Source organism: Symphalangus syndactylus, chromosome X (assembly GCF_028878055.3).
Source record: "Symphalangus syndactylus isolate Jambi chromosome X, NHGRI_mSymSyn1-v2.1_pri, whole genome shotgun sequence".
Taxonomy (NCBI): domain Eukaryota; kingdom Metazoa; phylum Chordata; class Mammalia; order Primates; family Hylobatidae; genus Symphalangus; species Symphalangus syndactylus.
The window spans coordinates 50,096,556-50,124,281 of record NC_072447.2 but is presented as its reverse complement, the minus strand read 5'-3'; the positions used below and the strand labels follow the sequence as shown (position 1 = coordinate 50,124,281).

Here is a 27,726-nt window from a genome sequence, read left to right as displayed (position 1 = left end):
AAAGTACTAATATCCAGAGTGTACAAGGAACTTAAAGAAATTTACAAGAAAAAAACAACTCCATTAAAAAATGGGCAAAGGACATAAACAGATACTTCTCAAAAGAAGACATTCATGCAGCCAAGAAACATGAAAAAAAAGTTCAACATCACTGGTCATTAGAGAAATGCAAATCAAAACTACAATGAGATACCATCTCACGCCAGTCAGAATGGCGATTATTAAAAAGTCAAGAAACAACAGATGCTGGTGAGGGTGTGGAGAAAAAGGAGTACTTTTACACTGTTGGTGGAAATGTAAATTAGTTTAACCATTGTGGCGATTCCTCAAAGATCTAGAAGCAGAAATACCATTTGATGCAGCAATCCCATTACTGGGTATATACCCAAAGGAATAGAAGTCATCCTGTTATAAAGACATATGCACATGTATGTTCACTGCAGCACTATTCACAATAGCAAAGACATGGAATCAACTCAAATGCCCATCAACAATAGACTGGATAAAGGAAATGTGGTACATATACACCATGGAATACTATGCAGCCACAAAAAGGAAGGAGATCATGTCCTTTGCAGGGACATGGATGGAGCTGGAAGCCGTAATGCCCAGCAAACTAATGCAGGCACAGAAAACCAAACAACAAACACATGTTCTCACTTATAAGTGGGAACTGAACGATGGGAACACATGGACACATGCTAGGGAACAACACACACTGGGGCCTGTCAGTGGGGAGTAGGGGGAGGTAAAGCATCAGAAATAGCTAATGGATGCTGGGCTTAATACCTTTGTGATGAGTTGATCTGTGCAGCAAACCACCATGGCACACATTTGTCTATGTAACAAACCTGCAGATCCTGCACATGTACTCCTGAAATTAAAATAAAAATTGAAGAAAAATAAATAAATAAACTGACCATGTCTACATGGTGTTAAATTAAAATAAATAAATAAATAAATAAATAAATAAATAAAAATAGTAAGAGCTGGCCGGGCACAGTAGCTCACACCTGTAATACCAGCACTTTGGGAGGCTGAGGTGGGTGGATCACGAGGTCAGGAGATCGAGACCATCCTGGCTAACACAGTGAAACCCCATCTCTACTAAAAATACAAAAAATTAGCCAGGCGTGGTGGCGGACGCCTGCAGTCCCAGGTACTCGGGAAGCTGAGGCAGGAGAATGGCATGAACCCGGGAGGCGGAACTTGCAGTGAGCCGAGATCACACCACTGCACTCCAGCCTGGGCGACAGAGCAAGACTCCGTCTCAAAAAAAAAAAAAAAAAAAAAAAAAAAAGAAAAAATAGTAAGAGCTTGAATAAGTTCTCTAAGATTCTTTATGATAATATTCATCTTTAAATAACTTTCAAGCATTAAAATGATGAATTTTAAGTCTGCTGAAATTCTGAAAACAGTATTACAAAAGCATTTTTTATATTGGTTTCTATTTGGTTGAAAAAGCTAAAAATGTTCAGGATAAAGGTAAATGTTAAATAAATTTAAATAATTAAATTACATAAAATTAAAGACATTAAGAGAAAACCATTCAATACATTTAATAAAATATTCAAATGAAGAATTGAAATAATAAAGTTGGTTTTAAGTTGAATAGAAATTTTTAAACAGAAAAAATATTTAATTGTACACATTATTCTTTTCTTTTTAACTTGAAGAAAAGTAAATGCATTTTGATTTCTAGTAACACCCTTTGTAAGCATAAAGTATACATTTAAATATCACCTATCTAATATGAAATGCCCAAATTACAGACAGCAACACTTATGGATAACTAATGGCTAGGTAATTTATTGAGTAATCAGTTCATATTTACAAATAGGTGAGAAACTGGGTAGCCACGGTGGGGGTGGGTCTGAGGAAGATGAGATGGATAGGGCTGTACTAGGAGGTCCTAAGGTAGCAGTCAACTGCATGGGCATCCACCTTCTAGGAATTCTGTGAAGAACAGCAATCAGGAAGGTGCTCACAACCAGTAAGGGAGAGAAAGAGGACAAGACATTGGAATTTCCTTTAAAATGAAAAATGTCTAAGCAAGGCAGAGGTTCTCCAACCAACTTCACAGATTCCAAAGAGGATGGGGTTAGAGAAAAGAAAAAGAAGGATATTAGAAAAACTACATCTATGGTTAACTCTTTTATTCTGCTACCTGGTGTTAAAAGTACTATAATTTTAATAATCTGGGAAGATGTGGTAAATACTACCTTGACAGTTTCTCAGCTTTTGCATTTCTATGCAAATTTTAAACTCCACCATTTTGCTACAAGTGAATGATGAATAACTTCTAGTTATGAACATCGTATGCTTATAGTGTATTATGACACACCAGTATTATATTTTTTGTTAAATATAAATGAAATATTATACCTTGTAATAGAGACTATGGTTTGTTTGAATAGATCAACCATGAAAATAATGCTTTGTAGAGTGAAGGTGCCATTACAAACAGCTTTTCACAGGGCTAGGACAAAGAATACAGAGCAGATGATTATATCAGAACACAGAGCGGTCTCATGTGAACTCTACTCCATTCCTTGCTGCTTATTCTATCTACACACACAACACTAAGGAAGGTGAACAAGTGTATGCTATTATGTATAACTCAGCCCCCCAAACCATGACAAATAATGTTTTGAGGTAATATTACAATACTGACTTCAGTTATGAACAGTTAAATGGATACTAAGACTTCCCATTGCCTGCCTTTTGTTGCCATGATGCTAAAATTTGAGATGGATCATTGTAAATGGTTTGCATTAAGAGTGGAGTCTCCAAAAGATGAATATATCCTTAGTAATCCTTCTTAATCCATAAGGAGAGCTTTGAGTACCTCAAAAGTTGCCTGTAGCTACCTGGTAGTATCCCTCAGAGGTACATGACTCACATTACTTGCTTATTATAAGCTTTAATTTAAATATATATTCAAATATATCTACATATTTATTTTAAATATCCAATATCAAATATCCCAAAAAGGCACATAAAAACCAGGTATTAATTTACACTACAGTTCCTAAGGTAGCATTGCCAACTTGAGTGAATAAGGGCTTTCAAACTGATCTGACTCTGGATCTGATTCATTCTCTGCTAGTCTCCTTTATGTGATGCAGTTTCCTATCCATTCAAAAACAGGAAGGTATCTGAAAGAGGCATGCTAAATATACATTTTAAAGTACTAGGGACTGACCCAATGGTGCCAAGCGCACTCTACACAAATACCAAATTATGCACTGAGCAGAACAATACTTAGAATTACCTTCATTATTCCTCAATTCTAATTGTATTGAATGCTTTCTAAAAATAGTATAATTTCCATTTAAGTGATTGTCAATGAGAGTTAAGTATAAGAAGCTTTATTATGCAGCAAAAGTGTTTATAAACCCATAACATGGTTGATAAAATGCTACTGAATAGAGGAAAAGAGCTAATATAATTAACAGCTGTATATTCTCAGTTTTAAACATCAGACCTACCTATTTAAAAATATATTTCTCATCAGAAAAATGTTAAGTACATTTGCAACAAAGCCTGAGTTTTATCTCTAAAGTTTGAATGTAATGATTAAAACCTCAATGAAAAATGTAAGAATTATAATTTTTATTATTTAAAACACTTATAAATGCATTAATTTATCTTTATGTGCAAAATTTTTATTGTACCTGTTTTAAAGGCAGAGGATATATATAATCCAGTTTCTTAAATGTGGCAACTTGCAAATTTAAGCAAGAATGTGGTTAGTTATTTTTAAGAAAAGGTCAATCATTTTACTACAGTATATCTCATCCATGATTAGGAAAACAATCAATTTTTATTGGCTTTGAGTGGACAACTAAATCAGGTACTTTCCAGGAGTTTGTGTGCCAATAAATTCATAGAGCAGACACTTCAATATCAGCTTTGCTGTTAATGACACTGTATTAGTCCATTTTCATACTGTATGAAAAAATACCCAAGGCTGGGTAATATATAAAGAAAAAGAGGTTTAATGGACTCACAGTTCCACATGGCTGGGGAAGCCTCACAATCATGGTGGAATGCAAAGGAGAAGCAAAACACATCTCACATGGCGGCAGGCAAGAGAGTGTGTGCAGGAGAACTGCCCTTCATAAAACCACCAGATCTTGTGAGACTTATTCACTATCATGAGAACAGCAAGGAAAAACCCACCCCCCTGATTCAATTACCTCTGAATGGGTCCCTCCCATGACATATGGGGATTATGGGAGCTACAATTTAAGATGAGATTTGGGTAGACACAGCCAAACCACATCATTCCACCCATGGCCCCTCCCAAATCTCATGTCCTCACATTTGAAAACCAATCATGCCTCCCCAACAGTCCCCCAAAGTCTTAACTCATTTCAGCATTAACTCAAAATTCCACAGTCAAAGTCTCATCTGATATAAGGCAAGTCCCTTCCACCTCTTAGCTTGTAAAATCAGAAACAAGTTAATTACTTCCTAGATATAATGGGGGACAGGTATTGGGTAAATATAGCCATTCCAAATGGGAGAAATTGGCCAAAACAAAAGGGCTACAGGCCTCATACAAGTCCTAAATCCAGCAGGGTAGGCAAATCTTAAAGCTCCAGAATGATCTCCTTTGACTCCATGTCTCACATCCAGGTCACACTGATAGAGCCAAGACAATGGGGAAAATGTCCCTAGGGCATGTCATAGATCTTCATAACAGCCCCTCCCATCACAGGCCCAGAGGCCTAGGAAGGAAAAATGGCTTTTTGGGCTGGGCCCAGAGGCCTGCTGCTCTGTGCAGCTTCAGGGCTTGGTACCCTGTGTCCCAGGCGCTCCAGCTCTAGCTGTGGCCAAAAGGGGCCAAGGTACTGCTCAGATCATTGCTTCAGAAGATGCAAACCCCAAGCCTAGGTGGCTTCCACATCGTGTTGGGCCTGCAGGTGCACAGAAGACAAGAGTTGAGCTTTGGGAACCTCTGCCTAGATTTCAGAGGATGTATGGAAACACCTGGATGTCCAGGCCGAAGTCTGCTACAGGGGCAGAGTCCTCATGGAGAACCTCTGCTGCAGCAGTGCAGAAGGGAAATGTAGGGTTGTATGTGCCACACAGAGTCTCCACTGGGACACTGCCTAGTTGAGTTATAAGAGGGCCACCATCTTGCAGACCCTAGAAAGGTAGAACCACCAACAGCTTGCACCATGTGCCTAGAAAAGTTGCATGCACTCAACATCAGCCTGTGAAGGCAGCCACAACAGCTGTGCCATCCAGAGCCATAGGAACAGAGCTGCCCAAGGGCTTGGGAGCCCACCCTTTGCATCAGCATGCCTTGGATGTGAGACATAGAGTCAAAGGAGATCATTTTGGAGCTTTAAGATGTAATGACTGCCCTGCTAGGTTTCAGACTTGCATGGGGCCTGTGGCCCCTTTGTTTTGGCCAATTTCTCCTATTTGGAACATGGACATTTACCCTGTGCTTGTACCCTCATTGTATCTTGGAAGTGACGCTCTTGTTTTAGATTTTACAGGCTCATATTTGGAAGGGACTTGCCTTGTCTCAGTTGAGACTTTGGACTTGGACTTTTGAGTTAATGCTGGAATGAGTTAAGACTTTGGGAGACTGTTAGGAAGACATGATTGCTTTTGAAATGTTAAAAGGACATGAGACTTAAATGTTTTTAATACTTATTTGTTTTTAATACAAACATATATACTTGTATATATTAATATTTAAATGTTTTAATACTTAGTTTCTACATTTGGCCTTTCATATTTAAGCTTTTCTCCAACCTCCCTCACTATCCCTCAACCTCTTTCTCCTTTCAATCTTGGTGACACACTTCAATCTCTTCCTTCTCTTAATTTCAATTCCTTTCATTTTCTGGTAGAGACAAAGGAGACACGTTTTATCCATGGACTCAAAACTCCGGCGCCAGTCATGAACTGGGAGGGCAGCCTTCCCTTGGTGTTTAATCATTGCAGGGATGCCTCTCTGATTATTCACCCACGTTTCAAAGGTGTCAGACCACGCAGGGATGCCTGCTTTTGTCCTTCACCCTTAGCAGCAAGTCCCGCTTTTCTAGGGGGCAAGAACCCCCCAATCGCTTATTTTGGTGCCCCAACCTCTTATATCTCTATGCCCCAATCCCTTATTTCTGCACCCCAACCTATCTCTGTGCCCCAATCCCTTATTTCCATGCCCCGAACTCGTATCTCTGTGCCCCGACCCCTTTCCTGCTTTTCTGGAGGGTGAGAACCCCCGAACCCCTTCCCTTCGTGTCTCTAACTCTTTTCTCTGGGCTTCACTATGGGCAACCTTCCACCCTCCATTCCTCCTTCTTCTCCCTTAGCCTGTGTTCTTAAGAACTTAAAACCTCTTCAACTCTCACCTGACCTAAAATCTAAGCGTCTTATTTTCTTCTGCAATGCTGCTTGACCCCAATACAAACTCAACAGTAATTCCAAATAGCCAGAAAACGGCACTTTCAATTTTTCCATCCTGCTAGATCTAAATAATTCTTGTAAAATAGGCAAACGGTCTGAGGTGCCTGACGTCCAGCCATTCTTTTACACATTGGTCCCTCTTCTAGTCTCTGTTCCAAACGCAATTCCTCCCAAATCCTCCTTCTTTCCCTCCCGCCTGTCCCCTCAGTCCCAACCCCAAGCATTGCTGAGTCTTTCCAGTCTTCGTTTTCTACAGACCCATCTGACCATCTAACCTTTCCCCTCCTCCTCAGACTGCTTGTCACCAGGCCGAGCTAAGTCCCAATTCTTCCTCAGCCTCTGCTCCTCCACCCTATAATCTTTTTATCACCTCCCCTCCTCACACCCGGTCCAGTTTACAGTTTCATTCTGTAAGTAGCCCTCCCCCACCTGCCCAGCAATTTCCTCTTAAAAAGGTGGCTGAAGCTAAAGGCATAGTCAACGTTAATACTCCTTTTTCTTTATCCGACCTCTCCCAAATCAGTTAGCGTTTAGACTCTTTTTCATCAAATATAAAAAACCCAGCCCAGTTCATGGCTCATTCGGCAGCAACCCTGAGACGCTTTAGAGCCCTAGACCCTAAAAGGTCAAAAGGCCGTCTTAATCTCAATATACATTTTATTACCCAATCTGCTCCCGACATTAAATAAAACTTCAAAAATTAGAATCTGGCCCTCAAACCCCACAACAGGACTTAATTAACCTCACCTTCAAGGTGTACAATAATAGAAAAAAGTTTCAATTCCTTGCCTCCACTGTGAGACAAACCCCAGCCACATCTCCAGCACACAAGAACTCTAAACGCCTGAACTGCAGCAGCCAGGCGTTCTTCCAGAACCTCCTCCCCCAGGAGCTTGCTACAAGTGCCAAAAATCTGGCCACCAAGCCAAGGAATGCCTGCAGCCCAGGATTCCTCCTAAGCCATGTCCCATCTGTGCGAGACCCCACTGAAAATTGGACTGTTCAACTCACCTGGTAGCCACTTCCAGAGCCCCTGGAACTCTGGCCCAAGGCTCTCTGACTCCTTCCCAGGCTTAGCGGCTGAAGACTGACACTGCCCGATCACCTCAGAAGCCCCCTAGACCATCACAGATGCCAAGCTTCGGGTAACTCTCACAGTGGAAGGTAAGTCCGTCCCCTTCTTAATCAATATGGAGGCTACCCACTCCACGTTACCTTCTTTTCAAGGGCCTGTTTCCCTTGCCTCCGTAACTGTTGTAGGTATTGACGGCCAGGCTTCTAAACCTCTTAAAACTCCCCAGCTCTGGTGCAACTTAGACAATACCCTTTTAAGCACTCCTTTTTAGTTATCCCCACCTACCCAGTTCCCTTATTAGGCCGAGACACTTTAATTAAATTGTCTGCTTCCCTGACTATTCCTGGACTACAGCCACATCTCATTGCTGCCCTTCTCCCCAACCCCAAAGCCTCCTTCGTGTCTTCCTCTCATATCCCGCCACCTTAACCCACAAGTATAGGACATCTCTACTCCTTCCCTGGCAACCGATCACATGCCCATTACCATTCCATTAAAACCTAATCACCCTTACCCCACTCAACACCAATATCCCATCCCACAGCACGCTTTAAAAGGATTAAAGCCTATTATCACTCACCTGCTACAGCATGGGCTTCTAAAACCTATAACTCTCCTTACAATTCCCCCATTTTACCTGTCCAAAAACCGGACAAGTCTTACAGATTAGTTCAGGATCTGTGCCTTATCAACCAAATTGTTTTGCCTATCCACCCTGTGGTGCCAAACCTGTACACTCTTTTGTCCTCAATACCTTCCTCCACAACTCACTATTCCGTGCTTGATCTTAAAGATGCTTTTTTCACTATTCCCCTGCACCCCTTGTCCCAGCCTCTCTTTGCTTTTACTTAGACTGACCCTGACACCCATTAGGCGCAGCAAATCACCTGGGCTGTACTGCCGCAAGGCTTCACAGGCAGCCCCCATTACTTCAGTCAAGCCCAAATTTCATCCTCATCTGTTACCTATCTCGGCATAATTCTCATAAAAACACACGTGCTCTCCCTGCTGATCGTGTCCGAGTAATCTCCCAAACCTCAATCCCTTACAAAACAACTCCTTTCCTTCCTAGGCATGGTTAGTGCGGTCAGAATTCTTACATAAGAGCCAGGACTGCACCCTGTAGCCTTTCTGTCCAAACAACTTGACCTTACTGTTTTAGCCTAGCCCTCATGTCTGCATGCAGCGGCTGCCGCTGCTTTAATACTTTTAGAAGCCCTAAAAATCGCAAACTATGCTCAACTCACTCTCTACAGTTCTCATAACTTCCAAAATCTATTTTCTTCCTCACACCTGACGCATATACTTCCAGCTCCCCGGCTTCTTCAGCTGTACTCACTCTTTGTTAAGTCCCACAATTACCATTGTTCCTGGCCTGGACCTCAATCCGGCCTCCCACATTATTCCTGATACCACACCTGACCCCCATGACTGTATCTCTCTGATCCACCTGACGTTCACCCCATTTCCCCACATCTCCTTCTTCCCTGTTTCTCACCCTGATCACACTTAGTTTATTGATGGCAGTTCCACCAGGCCTAATCGCCACACACCAGCAAAGGCGGCTATGCTATAGTACAAGCCACTAGCCCACCTCTTAGAACCTCTCATTTCCTTTCCATTGTGGAAATCTATCCTCAAGGAAATAACTTCTCAGTGTTCCATCTGCTATTCTACTACTCCTCAGGAATTATTCAGGCCCCCTCCCTTCCCTACACATCAAGCTTGAAGATTTGCCCCCACCCAGGACTGGCAAATTAGCTTTACTCAACATGCCCCGAGTCAGATAACTAAAATACCTCTTAGTCTAAGTAGACACTTTCAGTAGATAGAGGCCTTTCCTACAGGGTCTGAGAAGGCCACCGCAGTCATTTCTTCCCTTCTGTCAGACGTAATTCCTCAGTTTAGCCTTCCCACCTCTATACAGTCTGATAACAGACCAGCCTTTATTAGTCAAATCAGCCAAGCAGTTTTTCAGGCTTAGTATTCAGTGAAACCTTTATATCTCTTACGGTCCTCTGTCTTCAGGAAAAATAGAACGGACTAAATGTCTTTTAAAAACACACCTCACCAAGCTCAGCCTCCAACTTAAAAAGGACTGGACAATACTTTTACCACTTTCGCTTCTCAGAATTCAGGTCTGTCCTCGGAATGCTACAAGACACAGCCCATTTAAGCTCCTGTATAGACATTCCTTTTTATTAGGCCCCAGTCTCATTCCAGACACAAGACCAACTTAGACTTTGCCCCCAAAAACTTGTCATCCCTACTATCTTCTGTCTAGTCATACTCCTATTCACCGTTCTCAACTACTCATACATACCCTGCTCTTGTTTACGCTGCCAGTTTACACTGTTTCTCCAAGCCATCACAGGTGATATCTCCTGGTGCTATCCCCAAACCGCCACTCTTAACTCTTAAAAGTAAATAAATAATTTTTGCTGGCAAGGCTATGCTGAACCTCCTTAGGCATGCTCTAATTAGATGTCCTAGGTCCTCCCAATTCTTAGTCCTTTAATACCTGGTTTTCTCCTTCTCTTATTCCATTTAGTTTTTCAATTCATACAAAACTGTATCCAGGCCATCACCAATAATTCTACACGACAAATGTTTCTTCTAACAACCCCACAATATCACCCCTTACCACAAAATCTTCCTTCAGCTTAATCGCTCTCACTTTAGGTTCCCACGCCGCCCCTAATCCCGCTCGAAGCAGCCCTGAGAAACATCGCCCATTATTTCTCCATACCATCCCCCAAAATTTTCGCCGTCCCAACACTTTACCACTATTTCGCTTTATTTTTCTTATTAATATAAGAAGACAGGAATGTCAGGCCTCTGAGCCCAAGCTAAGCCATTGCATCCCCTGTGACTTGCGCGTGTGCATCCAGATGGCCTGAAGTAACTGAAGATCCACAAAAGAAGTAAAAATAGCCTTAACTGATGACATTCCACCATTGCGATTTGTTTCTACCCCACCCTAACTGATCAATGTACTTTGTAATCTCCCCCACCCTTAAGAAGGTTCTTTGTAATTCTCCCTACCCTTGAGAATGTACTTTGCGAGATCGACCCCCTGCCCCCAAAATATTGCTCCTAACTCCACCACCTATCCCAAAACCTATAAGAACTAATGATAATCCACCACCCTTTGCTGACTCTCTTTTTGGATTCAGCCCACCTGCACCCAGGTGAAATAAACAGCTATGTTGCTCACACACACACACACACAAAAAAAATCTTCTTCATAAATCCAATAACTATTCTTCTATGAAACTTTTTTGAGGCCATTTTATTCCTTGGTCATTTTATCTACCCCTGTACCACTATCATATTGGTTTAGTCTTGATGTTCCCTATGGCAAGCACTTCCCACCTTATTCTTCTTCCTCTTGGGGAGCTTAGCTATTCTTGATCCTTGATCCTTGACCCTTCCATATAAAATTAAAATTTTACTTTTCTATCTCCATGAAAACTTTAGTTGAATTTTTATTGAAGTCACATGAAATATGTAAATTTATTTGTGGAAAACTTTTTTTACAGCATTGAATATTCCAATCCATGAATATCGGTGTATTTATTTGAGTTTATTATTTATTTATTTAAATACAGGTGTATTTAACTTGAGTTTTATAATTTTCTTTATACAGCTCCATACAGCTCATTCATATCTTTATCTATTATATTTATCTTTTATCTATTATCTATTATCTTTTAATCTATTATCTATTTATCTATTATCTTTTAATTTTTGATGTTATTATAAGTAGTAATTTAAAGTTGTGTGCTCTATATATTATATGCTGAAATTATATTGAATTTTAAGTATTTAAGTTATATTTGCCTATTGAATTTTAAGTATTTAAGTTATATTTGCCTATTTTGATAAGTGATCTTCCCAGTTTTAAAAAATCTCCTTGTAGATTCTTTGAATTTTCTATATGAAAAATAATCTAATATACAGATAATGACAGTTTCAAGTTTTATTTCCTAATCCTTACACATTTTGTTTTTCTTATCCCCCTGCCATGTGCTAGGTTCTCTATTAAAATGCTTTAGGGAAGCAGTGATAATAAGCATCGTTGACTTTCTGTTGTTAAAAGGTAATTCATGTATATTCCAGTTTCAATAATGATATTTCCTCTAGGCTTATGATAGGAACCTTAAACAATTACAGAATATCTATTTTATAACTGTTTGTTGAGAGTTTTTCCATGAATGATTTAAAAATTGTATCAAATGTCTGTATTCTCAATCTATGAAAATGATCATATCATTATTCTCTTTAATGACATTTTAGATTTTTTGATGATAGACAAGCCTTGAGATACTGGAATACAAACAAGTTGGTCATGATCTATCTTATATACATGTTGTTTAATTCTTTTTTTTTTTTTTTGAGATGGAGTCTTGCTCTGTTGCCCAGGCTGGAGTGCAGTGGCGCAATTTTGGCTCACTGCAACCTCTGCCTCCCGGGTTCAAGAGATTCTCCTGCCTCAGCCTCCCAAGCAGCTGGGATTACAGGCGTGTGCCACCATGCCCAGCTAATTATTTTTAATATTTTTAGTAGAGATGGGGTTTCACCATGTTAGCCAAAATGGTCTCAATCTCGTGACCTCGTGATCCGCCCACCTCGGCCTCCCAAAGTGCTGGTAGATTCTTTAAGGATAATTATATGTATGTTCTCATAACACAGTTTAGCCAATAATTCAGCTTTCCTATACTGTCATTTCCTGATTTCATAATAGAAATTTCTGAGATCATAAAACAAATTAGGCCTCATTATTATTATTCTAGAGTTTGATATATCTGTTTCCTGAAAGTTCAGTAAAACTTGACTGTAAAATCATCAGAGGATGTTTTCTCGTGAAGTTTCAAGTGTTAACCCAAAGGCTTTCTCCTTATTCCCAGTATATTTTTAGTAAATTATATACTTCTACAACTTTCATATTTAAGTTTTCACATGTATTAGAATAGACCTCTTTATAGTATGTTGATTATCTCATTTTTTCTTTGGATTTATGGTTATGCTTCCTTATTTCTAATATTATTTAACTGTCCCTTCTCTGTTTTGTTCCTTGTCAACTTCACTGTATTAGTATCCATTGTATTCCTCTTTCAAAGAAGAAACTTGGTTCCACTGAGTTTCTGTTTTGTATATATTTTTATATTCCTTTAATTTCTGCTGTGTATAATTTTATCTCACCTTCTACACTCCGTAGGTTGGTCTAAGAGGCTATTATTTGTAATCTTACTTATAAAGTTGAATGTTTAAAATTTCCAATCATTTTTTTCTTTCCTAATATCAGTATTTAAGGTTATATATTTCCATGTATGGATAATTTTGCTGTACTTTATTAAGGTTTTTTCTTCAACCACTGAAATTTTGATGTTTATTTAAAAAAACAGATGAAGTAAACAATGATGCCAGCCTAATTCTTTTTCTAAAGAAAGTAGTAGAAGTCCCAGTAGCTGTTTTAAGTTTAGTTTTCAGCTCTAATGTCCAGATGGTGTTTATAGTACTTGATTGTATTATACACTCCTGATCCTCAGTGAATGTTTCAAGATTTGGAATCTAGTATTTTAATTATTATTTATTTGTGAAATTCAGTATAATTTCTTCTTTCACTCTGTAGAATTTTTTTTAACATTTTCTAACTCATGGTGGATCTTGTTATCTTTTCTTTATTGACTTTTAGTTTATCATATTTATTTTTGGAGAACATAGTCTATATTATGTCAACCCTTTAAACATTTTTGAGACTTGAACTATAGAATCATATATTGTCGATTTCTATAAATGTCTCATGATTGATTTAAAAATGTGTATTCTCTAATTGTAAGGTGCAATTTATACATGTTAAATGAATGAAGCTTGTTACAAATATTGTTCAAATATCTTGTCTCTGGACTCATCAACACTTCTGAAACATGTTTTAATATCCTAGAGTTATGAAGGACTAGTCAAATTTCCCCAATTTTAATTTGGAGGTGACATATTTTAAGACTATTTTAATTATGCACAGAATTTTAGAATTCTGTTGGCTTTCAGGTGAATTTAATCTTTTATAATTATTTGATGACTTTTATATCTTAAAAACACACTTTACCTATAGAGGTTATTGCATTTGAAATTAATACTGCTACCCAGCTTTATTTTGGTTATGCTGTTATATCTCTTCCTATCATTTCACTTTGGTGCTTTTCAGCTGAGGGTGATTTTGCTCCCCAGGAGACAAGTAGCCATGTGTAGAGATATATATTTTCTGTCACATCATGCGGAGGAACGCTATTGGGTAGAGGCTCTGGATGCTGCTAAACTTAATTCTACAATAAACAACATAGCCTCCCACTATATATATATATACAGACTTTTCAGGCATAATTAAGGTCTCTGATTAATTGACTTTGAATAAAGCAAGAGGGAAAATATCATGGATGGGTCTCACATAATCAGTTGAGATCACAAAAGAGGGTTTGAAAGTCAGAAGCAGAGAAGTCTGAGAGATGGTATACTTCTGGCCTTGAATTAGTTCTATACCATGTTGTGAGGATGTGACCACATGCCTAGGACTTGAGGGTGGACTGAGTGTGTCCCTAGGCAAAAAATGATGCTTTAGTTCTATAAGGACTATGAAATTAATTCTGTCAACAACTTGAGAGCTTGGAGGAAGACTGAGCCTCAAGTGAAAGTGCCACTCCAGCCAACACCTTGACTTCTGCTTATTGAGACACTCAGCAGAGGATGCAGCTAAGACAGCTGGACTACTAAGTCAGAGAAACTGCAAGATAATAAACAAATTCATGTTGTTTGAGATATCAAATGCATGTTTTAAGGCACCACGTTTGTGATAATTTTTCACATAGTACTAGAAAACTAATATATTGAATTTTTAGGCTTGCTTATTACTTCACGAAGAGAGATACAGAAAAAGAAAATTTACAAGGAAATTCAATGACTAACTGTGAGATAATTAAGAAAGATTTTTTGGTTATTTTGTTAAATTTTAATGTATGGTTAAATATTTTAATAGTTCTTTCCAACTATAGAAACAAGCCATTCTTATATAATTCTTATATAACACAGACACAAACAAAAAAGCACATAAAGAAAATGTGGTAAATTCACATTAAGTATTTACCTGAAATAGTTTTGAGGTAAAATGTTGATATCCACCACAGTTGTTGCATCCAAAGGAACAGGAGTGAAAAATATAAATGGAGGGTCAAACAATAACTCTGCTGATTTTACTTCTCCAGTAAGACATAATATTCTATAGCAAACTGGAATACAATTTAAAAGCATAGGAATATCTGCTGTGTATTTCCCAGGATGATCTAATGAAAAACAAATTTTTAAGGGTATTTTAAATTAGTTAAAACACACAAAAAAATTACATAGCTGAACTATTACTAAATTTCAAAATGTACAATGATGTTACAACTCAATGGGACAGAATAAATTACCCAGAAATTAGATTTAGCTTGCTGAAGAACTTAAGACACGTAATGAGGTGCTGTTGAAAGAAAACTATTTTAAAGTACACCTTGACTAGAAATGGAGCAAGTCTCTTTAATGTAGATTTTCATAATTTGGAGAAAATAAATATGCCCTGGGAAAGCAGTGCAATCGAACATTTAAAAATTATTTTCTGTGTTTTAATAGAAGCTTCCCAGGCCTTTAAAATATGCAGTATGAAGATGAGGATAGATCATTGCCATAAGGATCCCAGGGGACTACTGAGAAAAGGAGGTCCTGAGATGAAAGGAATGTGCTGTATCCCAAATTTTTAAGTTTAAGAAATACTACCAGGGTTGACTGGCCAATTTTACCTGGTAGGAAAGGACAGGAAATTCCCATGCCATAGCTTAATAAGAGAAAAGGTAGTTTGCATTAGAGAGCAGGGCTCAACACGGGAAGCTGAAAGCTAGTTCCTGGGGACAGTTTCCATCACAGCAAGTGATCAATACCCTTTCACACAGAAATCTCCAAGCATAGTGTGTGACAGAGAGAAAAGAGTGACCCAGTGATTGTGATTTCAAGCTGATATCTTAGAACCCTCAAATGGGACACCAGTGCACCCTAGCAAAGATTGGGGCCATCAAGGGTATCTTCAGAGCAGAAAATGACAGTGCACTGGGTGATGCAAGACCATGTTCAAAAGTGACACTTAGTGCTAGAAGCAAAAGCAACGGACTCATTGAAATCATCAGCCATACTAGTGCTGTCTGTACTGAAGGCCAAATAAGCCCTTTACCTGATCAAGTAAGTAGTCTAGGGTTCTTGGAAAAAGGGAGGCAGCTGAAGAGGAAAGGAGAGGAGGAATAGAAAAATAATGGGCTCCCTACCAATAATGACAAATGAGTACTGGAAAGACTATATGAAAAATTTAAATAAATCACGTATACTTTGAGCTGATAAAATAAGCTATAAGAGAATGTATTTAAAACATTACAAATCTATAGGGAAATGATGGTTTCATTTCATAAATTTGATGTTGTTAAACTTATTTTGGGGAGAAAAAATAATTTCAGAGTTAGGGAAGGTTTTAAGACTTACTGAATTCTGGATTTTGAAAGGCCTACTTAGAGATTATTTCAGAATTTCAGACCTCTTAAAGGGTTCTGGGGTGATAGAGAAGGGGATTCTTTGTATAATCTCAGACTATTGGAGATTCAATCATACCCCTTTTTAAGCTGAGAGTGTTTTCTCTCTCATCTGAGATGTAATTTATAAAGGCATTTTAAGCACGTTTAATTCTTAAGAGTTAGGTTGTATTAGCCAGGCATGATGGAGCGCGCCTCTAGTCCCAGCTACTCGGGAGCCTGAGGCAGAAGAATCATTTGAACCTGGGAAGTAAATGTTGCAGTGAGCTGAGATCGCACCACTGCACTCCAGCTTGGGTGACAGGGCGAGACTCCATCTCCAACAACAACAACAACAACAACAACAACAAAGAGTAAAGTTGGGAGCCTAATAAAGGAAACCACAGGTTTGACTGCTAGGGCCCAGTGCATAGGGAAGGAAAAGTCCAATGGAAACGTTTCTTATTTCCTTCTAGACTGACCAGTCCAGTCCATTTTATCTGAGTATAAATGTTGACAGGCACATAAAGGAGAAGTTCTCAACAGAAAAATGGATGGCAGGTTCAGCTGGAATAGCCTTTGTGCTATTTCTTTCAAACCAGAATATGGAAGAAATGGAGATGAAACTAGAGAAATACATAATAAAACTTAATTATTTTTACTAAACAAATTTCAGAATGCAAAGAATAGTTGACATTTTCTATCATATTTTCAGAGATTTAAAGAGAGGTAATAAAAAGATTAAACATTTTTAAACCTACTAATCATAATATGCTATGAGATGTTTCTCACACACAAAGCTAAAATGATTGTACAATGCCATGCTAATAGATATAGTAGAACATCAACTTAATGCAACACAGTGCTAATAGAATTGTTATTGAGAGAGAGAGAGCACACTGCTCAATGAACTCTCTAATAAGCTTAAAAGCTATAATAGATTCTTACCCTGCCTGAACTTCTACTGATAACTGAGCCAGTTGTGGGTATTTTATCTAGATTACCACATGTATAAAACTTAGTGTCCTCGGAATTTGGGTATTGTATAAGTCTAATAAAATGAAAAACAGATTACATTGCACTATAGTGGCTGAATGTGATAAGCAGAATTCTGAGAATGTTCCTCAAAAAATTAAAAATGGAACTACCATATGATCCAGTAATCTCAAAGGAAATGAAATCAGTATCTCAGATATCTGCACTCCTATGTTTATTGCAGCAATATTCACAATAGCCAGATTATAAAAGTGTCCATGGGTGGATGAGTGGATAAATAAATTGCGATGTATGTATACACAATAGACTATTATTCATTCATACAAAAGAAGAAAATCCTGCCCTGTGCAAAAGAAAAAAAAAATGGTTGAACCTAGAGGACATTATTGTAAGTAAAATAAGCCAGACACTGAAAGACAATTACTGTATAATCTCACTCATGTGGAATCTAAAAAGTCAAACTCATGGAAGCAGAGTGTAAGGCATTGTCTGCTAGGGGCTTCGGAGTGGGAGAAATGGGGAGATGCTGATCAAAGGGTACAAACTTTCAGTTATAAGATGAACAAGTTTCTGGGGATCTAATGTACAACATGGGTGATGATGGATATGTTAAGTAATTTCATTGTGGCAATCATTACACAATGTATACATACATCAAATCCTCACATTGTACACCTTGAATATATACCAACTTTGTCAATTAAATAATGTAATATTAAAAAATGAGATTAATAAAATTGCATTATTTATAATTATTCAAATTAAAAGAAATAACAATCTAAATTTCTGTATACATAATAAAACAATTTAATATATGAAGGATAAATTGAAAGTATAACCACAAATATAGGAGAAAAGATCTTACTTGGACAGAAACTTATGGAAACATTATACTTTTCATTTGGTCGTAGAATCCCATTCAGTACACTGAACTTGAATGTGCCATCTTTGAAAAGTTTGCCAGTATTACTAAGATCCAAAGTCCATGTCACATGGTGTTTGGTAATATTATATAAAACAAGATTCTGCTCACACACAAAAAAAGACAAAAAAATGTTAAAAATCATAGCATGCAATATACAGTTTAGTTGTATTACCATCTCAATTTGATGAGCCTATGTATAAATTCAAGTGATTAATCATAGATAAAATGCTTTAAAATGACATTAGACAAACAAAGGGGTTTTTAGTCTGATGAAACTGTTCTCTATGGCACTGAAGAGGTAGACACATTATTCTATGCATTTTTCAAAACCCAAAGATCTTATGTGAACTTAAATGTATGTAAATCGGAAACAATCAACCCAGCTGTAATACAGTGCATCACAGTCTGTAATCCATCTTGGAATGTTGATATACTGTCTTACAAATGTGTGAAATAACCTCATTGAGTGTAGTTAGGGTAGGGAGAAATTGACCTCAGTAACTTTGAAAAACTGTGTTTTTGACTGAAAGCTACAAGTCTAAAGAGTAAAAATTGTGTATGAATAATGTACTCTAGGTGATAAACGTGTCAGCAATTTTAATAGGCTACAGGTTAGAAATTCTGAAACTTTATTTGAAATGAGGACTAAAAAATAAATAAATAAATGTAAAAAATGAGAGGCAGATTTCTCATTGTCAGAGAAATTAGTCAAAAATGAGTAAGAGAGAAAGATGGGAATGGACATCGTGGTGCTAGATTAGAAGTATCAATCTGAGCTGGTGTTAGATGGATGTATGAATAGATATAGAGAGAGAGACATATATAAATAATTAAAGGTATCTATGTATATGTGGATTAGTATATATACACATATTTCCTGACTCTATTTGTTGAAAAGGCCTAGAACCTGTGACACTGCAGTATCAACTCGTATACACAGTACTTAGACCTTGGTTTCTAAATATCATTCTACAATAAAAACTACTAGGGGATCTCGGAGAAATGTTGATTTTAGAGCTGGAGCAAGTAAAATAAAAGATGACCCTGGAACATTTGGTAGTACCACTAACTAAGAAAATACTTCAAAATCACAATGATGGCAGCCTGTCAAAGGACCAATGTAAAAGAGCTTATAATGGCCAAAGCAGAAACAATTTTAGCAACAAAATAATATTTTGTTGTAATATTAAATTACAACTGAATGCTGTATATTCAGTTTAATGTAATATTAAATTATAACTGAAAGCATAAAAATAAATATATGTGTGTTCATGCTGACATATTATGTAATAAAATAAATAAATAGGGAGAGGAAATAATCTTTTTTAAAGAAAATTTCCAAGTAATATATGTAATATATAAGTAGAGCTTAACCTCCTACCACTTGATTGTAGGCTAAAATTGATCACACACTTCCAAAGGATAGAGTATGGAAAGTGAAAAATAGTAACTTCACAGTGGAGAAACCTAGAAGATATCACCAGTAATTAGTTATTTTCATATCATGTATTCCTTTATATGATGTGATAAAAAAATCATTTCACCTCGGTAACATTCTTCTCCAAAACCCATGGAAAATAAAAACTCAGTCTAATCAGGTGAAAAACACCAACCTCAAATTAAAAGACATTTTCAAAAAATGCTGGACAAATACTCTTTAAAATCGTGAAGATAATAAAAAATAAGCAAGATTGCGAGCCTGTCACAGGTTGGATGAGACTAAATGCAATGTGCTATCCTGGTTGGACCCTGGGACAGTAAATGGTCCAGACAGTAAATGGGACAGAAAAACCATTGATTTCTGAATAGTCTGTTGTTTAGTCAATAATGTTGTACTAATGTTAATTTCTCATTTAAAAAAATGCCTTATGGTAGTGTAAGGTAATGTTAGATAAAGTTGGGTGAAAGCTATCAGAAATTCTCTGCACTACTTTGAAACATTTTAGTAAATCTGAACATTATGGGCCTGACTTGCATGCAGACTCATCTTTCCAATGTAACCTGCTATTAAAATAAAACTATCAATCAGGTTTTTTCATTAACTTTACTCTTCAAATATTGGAAGACTATAGAATGAGCCGTACAATTATCACCACAACAAAATACATACCTCATTTCTTTCTAAAGCATGATTGATTTAAAACATATAGGATAAACAATGAGCCAATTTTTTTCCCAAGCCTTGAAGTACTCAAGCATCTATTTAGCCCTAATATTGGTATATCCTAACTATAAAAGGCTAATTTACACATTCTAAAGAAAACAACATGTTTCAATACAGAAAGTGAGCACAAAATCATACCAGCCATTTGAAGCTTAATTTTTGTCATTTTAAAATGAGGAAAAGTTATTATACTTCCAAAATACTATCTACCTTCTATATCTCATAATTCTGAGAAATGAACTGATACAGTTATCTCTGAAGAAATATTGGTTAATTTGTTCAGTATGTTTAGTGTTATTTTTTCTTTATATTTTTGTCAAAATGATGTATGTATGCAGCTTACACAAAAAGTTGAAAATGCTTGTTTAAAAGCAGTTGTCCCACCAAATTCCTCTTCATCAAAAGTTCTGCTTCCCAGAAGCAACCAATTTTAGCCAATTGTGATTTTTTTTTTTATACTTTAAGTTTTAAGGTACATGTACACAATGTGCAGGTTTGTTACATATGTATCCATGTGCCATGTTGGTGTGCTGCACCCATTAACTCGTCATTTAGCATTAGGTATATCTCCTAATGCTGTCCCTCCCCCCTCCTCCCACCCCACAACAGTCCCTGGAGTGTGATGTTCCCCTTCCTGTGTCCATGTGTTCTCATTGCTCAATTCCCACCTATGAGTGAGAACACGTGGTGTTTGGTTTTTTGTCCTTGCGATAGTTTACTGAGAATGATGGTTTCCAGAGTTTTTATCTAAATGTGACGCCAATATGGCTTATGTTAGTTTTCTATTGCTGCCATAACAGATTACCACAAACATAGGGACTTAAGGAAACACAAATATATTATTATATATCACAGTTCTGTAGATTAGAAGTCCAATGCAAATATCATTTGGCTAAGATCAACGTGTTAGCAGGAACTGTGTTCCTTTCTGAAAGCTCTAGGGAAGAGCCCATTTCATTGCCTTTTCTAGTTTCTAGAGGCCAGCCGCATTCCTCAGTTGGTGGCCTTCTTCCTCTATGTTGAACACTGCATCACTCCGACCCTTCTGTCATCACATCTCCCTCTGAGCACAGTTAGAAAAGGTTCTCTGCTTTTAACCACTCATGTTATTAGATTGGGGCCACCTAGATAATTCAGGAAAATCTTCCCTTCTCCAAGTCCTTTACCATAATTACATCAGCAAAGTATCTTTTGTGATATTAAGGTCATGTATTCACAAATTATGGAGATTAATACTTAAGCATCTTTGGGGCTATTATCTGCCTGCAGCATGAGTATTTTATGGTTTATCAGCTTCAGATATTGTCTTTTGACTGCCCACTAGGAAAGATGAAGACTCAGCTCATTGGTACTACCTATACTCCTCACTCCACTTCCTATTTTCGGATATTCATATTTTTAAAAATTCTTCCATTAGTCAACTTGGTAATTTTAAGCAAAATATATATATCTCTTGTTTTTCTTTTTCTCTATACTTTAGACAATACCCTTTAATTACCCACTATGTAAAATGAATTTTATTTCTTTATTCCAAAATCCTTAAACCTTCTGTCAAATTAATCTTCCATAAACATATTAAGTCTTCTCTGTACCATATATCTTATATATTATGACTGCAAATATCATTCATGGGAAGTTTAAGTAGAAGATTAGAGTTACATTTTTTTTTCTCCATGGGGCCAATGTCCCTCTTTCTCCTCAAAAGAGAGAATGCTATTGGTGTCTAGATCTTCTTTGCTTATGTCGATTGAATAAAATTTCAACGATATAAAATAATCTCACATTTATGAAGGTATTGTTTTTATCTGAAATCCATTAAATTCAGTTAATTAAAGTTGCCTTTCTAGCCCCACACATAAGGTCTTTGTATCCTTGAAGTTCTATTCGAAGTAGTTTTCTTGACTTTTGATACTCTAAACAGTCACATTTTAATTTCAGTAGATCATTTATTGATCTCTAACTATAATTGTATATAGCACTCTGCTATTTTTTTATTAATGCAATGCTAAATATTCTTTCCATATAATTTTTCTTCAGTGCTATAAAGGTTCAAAATTGGTTACAGGTATAGCAATATATAAGACAAAAAGGAGCAGTGCAAATACAAATTTCTATAATGTGTGCTGAGCTTCTTTTTTATGCATGTCTCTCTGTTTTCCTTCCTAATTAGAAGAGGCAGAGATATCCTGTAAGAAAAAATAGTAACTTAATATAGAAGCTACTTTATTATTATTATTATTATTCAGATTTATTATTGCCTCCTAGCACATTTTCTTTTATCTATGGAATATATTTCATATTAATTTAAATCATAGCTTCCATTTGTATAAGGAGAATTGAATAATTTAATCATATTATTATTATTTTAATATTCTTATTAATTATATGCATATATGTATTTATAAATAGCTGTATATGTATTTGTATATTTTGAAAATTACTCTTGAGAAATTTTATATGTAAGTTTTCTAAAAATGCCAGTATTCTTGCTCCAAATGGCATAAACAATTGGGGAGAAATTAATCATAAGGGAATAGTTCATATCACTCATGCTTATGAATAATCGACTTAAACTAAAATTCATAATCATGAAAATAATTGTAAACTGTATCACTTCTTTATACATACCTGAGTTTTTGTGACCTTGTTATTAGGGTTCATCTCATGTAAAGGGATTTCAAATACAAACTTAGTACTAGATAAGTTCAATGGTGATTGCAATGCTGTGAGAGGAACATAAATATACTGATAAAATGTCAACAGATATAAGCCCATAGGTACTTCTTAGTATACTTTAAAACATTAAACAATAAGAAAATAAGATTTGTTTCTATATATTTTTATATTCCCAACCAGAAAAGAAAATAACATTTAAAAACATTTCTAAAATATCTTGGTTTATTGAATTAACAAAGTACCCTTTTGTGGAATTTTTTAAATGGTAATGAATTATAAGTAAAATAGGAAAATTATCCTTGAGATAATAAAAAGGATGATACTGAGCTAAGAAAAAAGTAAACAGAGCTAAAATGATCTCCACACTAGAGTTTGAACAACACAGAAGTGAACACAAATACAGAAGGAAAATTTATTGGAATACAGAGAAAATATATAGCTGGCATAGCATGTAACATTTCCTAGATAAAATAAGAAAACTCTGGCAGTAAATGGCTATTCTATGGAAGATTAAGAAAAGGGGTATCTGTAAAAATACTCACTACATTAGAGAAGATATTATAATCTACTGGAAAAAACCTACACTTCTTGAAACTTACCTCTAAGACATTTGTAATTCTTAATGAAAACTAAAGGGTATCACCAGCTTTTGAAAAAATAAGTAAATAAAAACAATTTCTGATCCTAAAAATGTATGTATCTTACACGTGTTTTCATTATGCCACTGGAATAAATGGATGATTTGACAGGGGGCTAGGACACGTGGGATAGGAGAAAGTTGTGGACAGTGTTCATCCTTGTGTTACTCCCAAAACCTGTCATGTGAAATCCTAAAAGAAACAATGTTACCGCAGATATAGAAAAAGTGGCACATGTAATATTGTCTTTCCATTTACAAATTGGCAACTAGGAATAACCAGTGAAAATAATATGTTGACTATAACTTTAAAAACAAAGCATTGTTTTGGCATATTACTTCACCATTTAGAGAGCCTTATTTCATTAAAACAAATAAGTTATACTCTGCCTGTCACAAATTTTTATAAAATCATTTTCTGAAGAAACCAAACCACCTAAGATTAAAGATCACAGACTAATTTCCCAGACATACTTCCTAAAATTAAAACATTCATTAGTATCCTGATTGCCAGACAGTGATATAATATTTAATGATAAAGCCAGCCTTTTGAGAAGTATTAATAAACATGAGCGAACAGGCAAGGATCAATAGATATTAAAGAACTATTCAACATAAAAGAGAGACATAAAGGAAGAAATAATTCAGTAAAAATAGTGAAAATGTAGTCAACAGAAAAAAGTCAATGAAATCATATTATAATTAGAAATAAAAGTTATTAGTTTCCAAAAATAACAGGCTATAAATAAATAATTAGTAAATACTAAGAACTCTTGCAGTTTAAAACTGCCAAAATAATATTTTAAGATTTAGAAAAGTCAAGTAAGAAAAACATTGGGAAATACAATTAAAAAGATGAGGAAAATGGCAATAAGAGAGACTGCCTAAGATAATAAATAAATATATATGCATATATATACACATATATGACATAATCCATAAAGTATAAAATCCAACCAATAGTAATCTCAGAATATAGAAAACGATGATAGAAAATTTTCAAGGAAATAATTTAGGAACGCTTTGTAGAACTAAAGGACATGAGTTCCCCATTTGAAAGAACACAAAAATGTAACACAATAGTAAAGATCAAAACCTGTGGGATATAGCAAAAGCAGTGCTAAGAGGGAAGTTTGCAGCATTAAGTGCCTACATCATAAAAGAAGAAAGATCACAAATTAACAATCTAATGTCGCACCTTAAGGAACTAGGCAAACAAGAACAAACCAAAGCCAAAATTAGCAGAAGAAAAGAAATAAAGATCAGAGCAGAGCTAAACAAAATAGAAACCAAAAAACAACAAAAATGATTAACAAAAAGAAAAGCTGGTTCTCAGAAAGTGTTTAAAAAATGGATAAGCTATTATACCAGCTAGACTAACCAAGAAGAGAGAAGATTCAAATAGACACAATCAGATATGAAAACAGAGACATTGCAACTAATGACAGACATGCAAAAGATCATCAGAGACTATTATGAACAACTGTACACTCACAAACTAGAAAATCTAGAGGAAATGGACAAATTCCTGGAAACATACAACCTCTAAGATTGAACCAGGAAGAATTAAAACTCCTGAACAGACTAATAATGAGTAATGAGATTGAATTAGTAATAAAAAAAGAATCTACCACCCGAAAGAGCCCAGGACCAGTGAATTCATAGCTGAATTCTACCAAACATACAAGGAATTATACCAATCCTCCTAAAACTATTTCCTGTAAGAAATGGAACAAGACAAGGATGCCAGCTTTCACACTCCTATTCCACATAGTACTGGAGTCCTCACCAGAGCAACGAAGCAAGAGAAAAAAATAAATAAATAAAAGGCACCCAAACTGAAAAAGAGGAAGTCAAACTATCCCTGCTCATTGATAAAATCTTACATTTAGAAATCTTTAAAGACTCTGCCAAAAACCTCTGAGATTTGATCAATGAATTCTGTAAAGATTCAGCATACAAAATTAACATATAAAATCAGTAGTATTTCTATATACAAACAAAAACCTAGCTGAGGATCAAATAATGACAGCAATCTCATTCACGACAGCTTAAAAAATAAATAAAATACTAACCAAGGAAGTGAAAGATATCTATAAGGAGAGCTACAAAACACTGATGAAAGAAATCACAGATGACACAACAAATGGGAAAACAGTTAATGCTCACGGATTAGAAGAATCAATTATCATTAAATGGCCATACTGCCCAAAGCAATCTAGAGATTCAACACAATTTCTATTAAAGTACCAATGTCATTTTTCACAGAATTAGAAAAAACAATCCTAAAATTCATATCAGAATAATGAAACTGGACCCATACCTCTCACCATATACAAAAATTAATTAAAAATGGATTAAAGACCTAAATATAAAACCATAATCTATAATGATCCTAGAAGAAAACATAGAAAAACCTCTTCTGGACATTGACCTAGGCAAAGAATTCATGACCAAGTCCTCAAAATCAAAAACAACAAAAATAAAAATGAACAAATGGGACTTATTGAAACTACAAAGCCTCTGCACAGCAAAAAAACAAAAAAAAGAGTAAACAGACAACATACCAAATGGGAAAAATTATTAACTATGCATCTGACAAAGGACTAACATCCAGAATCTGTAAGGAACTTAAATAAATCAAGAAGAACAAAACAAATAACCCCATTAAAAAGTGGGCAAAAGACATGAACAGAAACTTCTCAAAAAAAGACAAACATGCAGCCAACAAACATGAAAAACATTTCAGCATCACTAATTATCAGCGAGGTGCAAATTAAAACCACAATAAGACACTATCTTACACTAGTCAGAAAGGCTATTATTAAAAACTAAAAAAACAACAGATGTTAGTGAGGCTATGGAAAAAAAGTGAACACTTATGTACTGTTGATGGGAATATAAGTTAGTACAACATTTATGGAAATAGTGTGGAGATTTCCCAAAGAACTAAAAATTGCACTACCATTTGATCTAGCTATCCCACTACTAGGCATAAACCAAAAAGAAAGAAATCATGACATCAGAAAGACATCTGCACATACTGGATAAAGCAAATGTGATACACACATATGCACACGTGCATGCGCGCGCACACACACACACACACACACACACACCATGGAATAGTACTCAGCCATAAAAAAGAATGAAATCATGTATTTTGCAGCAACATGGATGAAAGTGGAATGTATTTTTAAGGCTTTTTTATATATTAATAAAAAAAAGTTTGAAGTTTCCTCAAAAAAAAAAAAAAAGACTAGCATAAGATCCAGCAATCCCACTGTTATATACCCAAAAGAAAGGAAATCAGTATATCAAAGAGATATCTGCCCTCACATGCTTGTTGCAGCATTGTTCACGATAGCCAAATTAGAAAGCAACCTAAGGTTCTATCAACAGATTACTGGATAAAGAAAATGTGGTACAGATACATAATGGAGTACTATTTATCCATAAAAAGAAGGAGATCCTGTCATTAGCAACAATATGAATGGAACTGGAGGTCATTATGTAAAATGAAATAAGCCAAGCACAGAAAGACAAACATCACATGTTCTCACTTATTTGTGGGATCTACAAATGAAAATGATTGAACTCATGGAGACAGAGAGTAGAAGGATGGTTACTATAGGCTGTGAAGGGTAGTAGGTGGATGAGGGGCAGGATGAGGGGATGGTTAATGGGTACAAAGGCATAATTAGAAAGAATGAATAAGACAGTATTAGCTAGCACAACAAGGTGACTACAGTCAACAATGATTTAATTATACACTTTAAAATAACCAAAAGAGTATCACTGAATTGTTTGTAACACAAAAAATAAATGCTTGATGGGATGGATATCCCATATTCCATGATGTGATTATTACCCATTGCATGCCAGTATCAAAACATCTCATGTACCCCACAAAGATATATACCTACTATGTGCCCCCAAAAATTAAAAACTAAAAAATAAAATGAAACAGAGCTGGTTTCAACTTAGAATAAGCAGTAAGATCACAAGCATATTAAAAAATACATTAACAAAAGCGATGTATAGAACAAAAAAGATATCAAAATATTAAGAACACTTTAAATATTTGAATTTCAGATATTTTTGTTTCTACATTTTCCAATTTCCTTTAACAATGCTATCTTAATTTTTGATTTTCAAACAAGTAAATGTTTTGAAAGCTTATCTACCTAATTCAGGAAGCAATATTAGATTATGATTACTTTCCAAAAGAAATTC

General features: G+C 35.9%; 1 protein-coding gene across 1 annotated transcript in view; it reads right to left on the bottom strand.

Annotated features, from left to right (window-relative positions):
• The window catches only part of CFAP47 (cilia and flagella associated protein 47), a 455,521-nt gene that overhangs the window by 330,827 nt on the left and 96,968 nt on the right, over positions 1-27,726 (bottom strand). Inside the window, 5 exon segments of the mRNA XM_063634578.1 lie at positions 790-833; positions 13,956-14,103; positions 14,649-14,844; positions 17,954-18,113; positions 22,806-22,922. Coding sequence (XP_063490648.1) covers positions 790-833; positions 13,956-14,103; positions 14,649-14,844; positions 17,954-18,113; positions 22,806-22,922 — 665 coding nt within the window.